We start from the raw sequence: 6,000 nt of genomic DNA, 5'->3' as shown, positions 1-6,000 counted from the left end.
ATTTTAGTCCAACTCCAATAGCTGATGATTTATTGGCATAAATGTGTTGCTCGATATTAATATTAATATTGTAGCGACCCATTGGTCCCCCAAGCGAGACCAGCAGCAGAATCGCCTTGCTCCAGCCGGTGACGTAACCTTGCTCCAGCCGGTGACGTAACTAGATCAATCACATGGGGGTTAAATGCATGTTCCAAGTGAGCTCCAATCGGTGGAGGCGTCGTGGTGCACCGGGCTAAGGCGGGCCACGATGACGTATCAACGATGAGATCGAGAGCTGCAAGCAAACTGCTAAAGGTTCGAACCCTCGATCCTGGGCCCCCGCAGGTGTTGCGCCGCGGAAAATGAGCCTTCAAGCCAAAGACGTCCGGACGGACGCCCCGGGCACCCGGGCCTCCACCCTTTTGAATCTAAACCAATTAATCAATAATTAATCACTGAAAAGCTAATTAATGCATTTGAAATCGTCCACCGTTCCTTGTCGTGACGTCACATTCAACCGACCATAAAATGAAATGTTGTTGTTTTTTTGAAAGATATTTAAATAATCTCGTTGACCCTTAAGGACTTATATATATATATATATAAAACCCTTCGGTTTATAATTATATATAAAATCGATGGACCATCCACAGGGTAAAGGAAAGAATAAAAGAAAAAAATATCACTTCCCGTTCCAGATCCAGGAAGTTGACCCCCAGAGGAAGAAGAAGAAGAACAACCACCCTCCGGCTCGTCACTCGTCACTCGTCACTCGTCGTCCTCGGGCACACTGCAACTGTAAGTTGTAGGTGCAGGTAGTTGCACAGTCTCTGTGGTACGCTGCTTGTAGGTGCAGGTAGTTGGACAGTCTCTGTGGTACGCTGCTTGTTGGTTTCGGCAGTTGCACAGTCGCTGTGGTACGCTGCTTGTTGGTGTAGGTAGTTGCACAGTCTCTGTGGTGCGCTGCTTGTTGGTTTCGGCAGTTGCACAGTCTCTGTGGTACGCTGCTTGTAGGTGTAGGTAGTTGCACAGTCTCTGTGGTATGCTGCTTGTATGTGTAGGTAGTTGCACAGTCTCTGTGGTATGCTGCTTGTTGGTGTAGGTAGTTGGACATTCTTTGTGGTATGCTGCTTGTATGTGTAGGTAGTTGCACAGTCTCTGTGGTATGCTGCTTGTAGGTGTAGGTAGTTGCACAGTCGCTGTGTTATGCTGCTTGTAGGTGTAGGTCGTTGCACAGTCTCTGTGGTATTCTGCTTGTAGGTGTAGGTAGTTGCACAGTCGCTGTGGTATGCTGTTTGTTGGTTTCGGTAGTTGCACAGTCTCTGTGGGATGCTGCTTGTCGGTGTTGGTCGTTGCACAGTCTCTGCGTTATGCTGCTTGTAGGTGGAGGTAGTGGGACAGTCTTTGTCGTATGCTGCTTGTAGGTGTAGGTAGTTGCACAGTCTCTGTGGTATGCTGCTTGTAGGTGTAGGTAGTTGCACAGTCTCTGTGGTATGCTGCTTGAAGGTGTAGGTAGTTGCACAGTCTCTGTTGGATGCTGCTTGTCGGTGAACATAGTTGCACAGTCGCTGTGGTGTGCTGCTTGTAGGTGGAGGTAGTGGGACAGTCTTTGTCGTATGCTGCTTGTAGGTGTACATAGTTGCACAGTCGCTGTGGTATACTGCTTGTAGGTGTAGGTAGTTGCACAGTCTCTGTGGTATGCTGCTTGTAGGTGTAGGTAGTTGCACAGTCTCTGTTGGATGCTGCTTGTCGGTGAACATAGTTGCACAGTCGCTGTGGTGTGCTGCTTGTAGGTGTAGGTCGTTGCACAGTCTCTGTGGTATGCTGCTTGTAGGTGAAGGTAGTTGCACAGTCCTGTGGTATGCTGCTTGTAGGTGTACATAGTTGCACAGTCGCTGTGGTATGCTGCTTGTAGGTGTAGGTAGTTGCACAGTCTGTGTGGTATGCTGCTTGTAGGTGGAGGTAGTTGCACAGTCTCTGTGGTATACTGCTTGTGGGTGTAGGTAGTTGCATAGTCTCTGTGGGATGCTGCTTGTAGGTGCAGGTAGTTGCACAGTCTCTGTGGTACGCTGCTTGTAGGTGTAGGTAGTTGCACAGTCTCTGTGGTGCGCTGCTTGTTGGTTTCGGCAGTTGCACAGTCTCTGTGGTATGCTGCTTGTAGGTGAAGGTAGTTGCACAGTCTCTGTGGTACGCTGCTTGTAGGTGCAGGTAGTTGGACAGTCTCTGTGGTGCGCTGCTTGTAGGTGCAGGTAGTTGCACAGTCTCTGTGGTACGCTGCTTGTAGGTGCAGGTAGTTGCACAGTCTCTGTGGTGCGCTGCTTGTTGGTTTCGGCAGTTGCACAGTCTCTGTGGTACGCTGCTTGTAGGTGCAGGTAGTTGGACAGTCTCTGTGGTACGCTGCTTGTTGGTTTCGGCAGTTGCACAGTCTCTGTGGTACGTTGCTTGTTGGTGTAGGTAGTTGCACAGTCTCTGTGGTGCGCTGCTTGTTGGTTTCGGCAGTTGCACAGTCTCTGTCGTACGCTGCTTGTTGTTGTATCTAGTTGGACAGTCTCTGTGGTATGCTGCTTGAAGGTGGAGGTAGTTGGACAGTGTCTGTGGTATGCTGCTTGTCGGTGTACATAGCTGCACAGTCGCTGTGGTATGCTGGTTGTAGGTGTAGGTAGTTGCACAGTCGCTGTGGTATGCTGCTTGTAGGTGCAGGTAGTTGCACAGTCTCTGTGGTGCGCTGCTTGTAGGTGCAGGTAGTTGCACAGTCTCTGTGGTACGCTGCTTGTAGGTGCAGGTAGTTGCACAGTCTCTGTGGTGCGCTGCTTGTTGGTTTCGGCAGTTGCACAGTCTCTGTGGTACGCTGCTTGTAGGTGCAGGTAGTTGGACAGTCTCTGTGGTACGCTGCTTGTTGGTGTCGGCAGTTGCACAGTCTCTGTGGTACGTTGCTTGTTGGTGTAGGTAGTTGCACAGTCTCTGTGGTGCGCTGCTTGTTGGTTTCGGCAGTTGCACAGTCTCTGTCGTACGCTGCTTGTTGTTGTATCTAGTTGGACAGTCTCTGTGGTATGCTGCTTGGAGGTGGAGGTAGTTGGACAGTCTCTGTGGTATGCTGCTTGTCGGTGTACATAGTTGCACAGTCGCTGTGGTATGCTGCTTGTAGGTGTAGGTAGTTGCACAGTCGCTGTGGTATGCTGCTTGTAGGTGCAGGTAGTTGCACAGTCTCTGTGGTGCGCTGCTTGTTGGTTTCGGCAGTTGCACAGTCTCTGTGGTACACTGCTTGTAGGTGCAGGTAGTTGCACAGTCTCTGTGGTACGCTGCTTGTAGGTGCAGGTAGTTGCACAGTCTCTGTGGTGCGCTGCTTGTTGGTTTCGGCAGTTGCACAGTCTCTGTGGTACGCTGCTTGTAGGTGCAGGTAGTTGGACAGTCTCTGTGGTACGCTGCTTGTTGTTGTATCTAGTTGGACAGTCTCTGTGGTATGCTGCTTGGAGGTGGAGGTAGTTGGACAGTCTCTGTGGTATGCTGCTTGTCAGTGTACATAGTTGCACAGTCGCTGTGGTATGCTGCTTGTAGGTGTAGGTAGTTGCACAGTCGCTGTGGTATGCTGCTTGTAGGTGTAGGTAGTTGCACAGTCTCTGTGGTATGCTGCTTGTAGGTGTAGGTAGTTGCACAGTCTGTGGGATGCTGCTTGTAGGTGTAGGTAGTTGCACAGTCGCTGTGGTATGCTGCTTGTTGGTGTACGTAGTTGCACAGTCGCTGTGGTATGCTGCTTGTATGTGTATGTAGTTGGACAGTCGCTGTGGCATGCTGCTTGTTGGTGTAGGTAGTTGCACATTCGCTGTGGTATTCTGCTTGTATGTGTAGGTAGTTGCACAGTCGCTGTGGTATGCTGCTTGTATGTGTAGGTAGTTGCACATTCGCTGTGGTATGCTGCTTGTATGTGTAGGTAGTTGTAGTGTCGCTGTGGTATGCTGCTTGTTGGTGTAGGTAGTTGCACAGTCGCTGTGGTATGCTCCTTGTATGTGTAGGTTGTTGCACAGTCGCTGTGGTATGCTGCTTGTCGGTGTACGTAGTTGCACAGTCTCTGTGGGATGCTGCTTGTAGGTGTAGGTAGTTGCACAGTCTCTGTGGTATGCTGCTGGAAGGTGTAGGTAGTTGCACACTGCACAGTCTGTGGTATGCTGCTTGTAGGTGTACATAGTTGCACAGTCGCTGTGGTATACTGCTTGTAGGTGTAGGTAGTTGCACAGTCTCTGTGGTACGCTGCTTGTTGGTGAACATAGTTGCACAGTCGCAGTGGTGTGCTGCTTGTAGGTGTAGGTCGTTGCACAGTCTCTGTGGTATGCTGCTTGTAGGTGAAGGTAGTTGCACAGTCCTGTGGTATGCTGCTTGTAGGTGTACATAGTTGCACAGTCGCTGTGGTATGCTGCTTGTAGGTGTAGGTAGTTGCACAGTCTCTGTGGTATACTGCTTGTAGGTGTAGGTAGTTGCATAGTCTCTGTGGGATGCTGCTTGTAGGTGCAGGTAGTTGCACAGTCTCTGTGGTACGCTGCTTGTAGGTGCAGGTAGTTGCACAGTCTCTGTGGTGCGCTGCTTGTTGGTTTCGGCAGTTGCACAGTCTCTGTGGTACGCTGCTTGTAGGTGCAGGTAGTTGGACAGTCTCTGTGGTGCGCTGCTTGTAGGTGCAGGTAGTTACACAGTCTCTGTGGTGCGCTGCTTGTTGGTTTCGGCAGTTGCACAGTCTCTGTGGTACGCTGCTTGTAGGTGCAGGTAGTTGGACAGTCTCTGTGGTACGCTGCTTGTTGGTTTCGGCAGTTGCACAGTCTCTGTGGTACGTTGCTTGTTGGTGTAGGTAGTTGCACAGTCTCTGTGGTGCGCTGCTTGTTGGTTTCGGCAGTTGCACAGTCTCTGTCGTACGCTGCTTGTTGTTGTATCTAGTTGGACAGTCTCTGTAGTATGCTGCTTGAAGGTGGAGGTAGTTGGACAGTGTCTGTGGTATGCTGCTTGTCGGTGTACATAGCTGCACAGTCGCTGTGGTATGCTGGTTGTAGGTGTAGGTAGTTGCACAGTCGCTGTGGTATTCTGCTTGTAGGTGCAGGTAGTTGCACAGTCTCTGTGGTGCGCTGCTTGTAGGTGCAGGTAGTTGCACAGTCTCTGTGGTACGCTGCTTGTAGGTGCATGTGGTTGCACAGTCTCTGTGGTGCGCTGCTTGTTGGTTTCGGCAGTTGCACATTCTCTGTGGTACGCTGCTTGTAGGTGCAGGTAGTTGGACAGTCTCTGTGGTACGCTGCTTGTTGGTTTCGGCAGTTGCACAGTCTCTGTGGTACGTTGCTTGTTGGTGTAGGTAGTTGCACAGTCTCTGTGGTGCGCTGCTTGTTGGTTTCGGCAGTTGCACAGTCTCTGTCGTACGCTGCTTGTTGTTGTATCTAGTTGGACAGTCTCTGTGGTATGCTGCTTGGAGGTGGAGGTAGTTGGACAGTCTCTGTGGTATGCTGCTTGTCGGTGTACATAGTTGCACAGTCGCTGTGGTATGCTGCTTGTAGGTGTAGGTAGTTGCACAGTCGCTGTGGTATGCTGCTTGTAGGTGCAGGTAGTTGCACAGTCTCTGTGGTGCGCTGCTTGTTGGTTTCGGCAGTTGCACAGTCTCTGTGGTACACTGCTTGTAGGTGCAGGTAGTTGCACAGTCTCTGTGGTACGCTGCTTGTAGGTGCAGGTAGTTGCACAGTCTCTGTGGTGCGCTGCTTGTTGGTTTCGGCAGTTGCACAGTCTCTGTGGTATGCTGCTTGTAGGTGCAGGTAGTTGGACAGTCTCTGTGGTACGCTGCTTGTTGGTTTCGGCAGTTGCACAGTCTCTGTCGTACGCTGCTTGTTGTTGTATCTAGTTGGACAGTCTCTGTGGTATGCTGCTTGGAGGTGGAGGTAGTTGGACAGTCTCTGTGGTATGCTGCTTGTCGGTGTACATAGTTGCACAGTCGCTGTGGTATGCTGCTTGTAGGTGTAGGTAGCTGCACAGTCGCTGTGGTATGCTGCTTGTAGG

At 50.7% G+C, this 6,000-nt stretch overlaps 1 protein-coding gene across 1 annotated transcript in view; it reads left to right on the top strand.

The window, feature by feature from the left end:
* Positions 1-239: 239 nt before the first annotated feature.
* The window catches only part of LOC144891763 (uncharacterized), a 28,457-nt gene continuing 22,696 nt past the window's right edge, over positions 240-6,000 (top strand). Inside the window, exons 1-2 of the mRNA XM_078776054.1 lie at positions 240-297; positions 681-780. Coding sequence (XP_078632180.1) covers positions 265-297; positions 681-780 — 133 coding nt within the window. The 5' untranslated portion in view covers positions 240-264. The remainder of the gene's footprint in view (positions 298-680; positions 781-6,000) is intronic.

Source organism: Myxine glutinosa, chromosome 1, assembly GCF_964187855.1.
Source record: "Myxine glutinosa chromosome 1, kmMyxGlut1.1, whole genome shotgun sequence".
Classification (NCBI taxonomy): Eukaryota; Metazoa; Chordata; class Myxini; order Myxiniformes; family Myxinidae; genus Myxine; species Myxine glutinosa.
The sequence above is the reverse complement of the archived record's forward strand: the minus strand, read 5'-3'. Positions and strand labels throughout refer to the sequence as shown.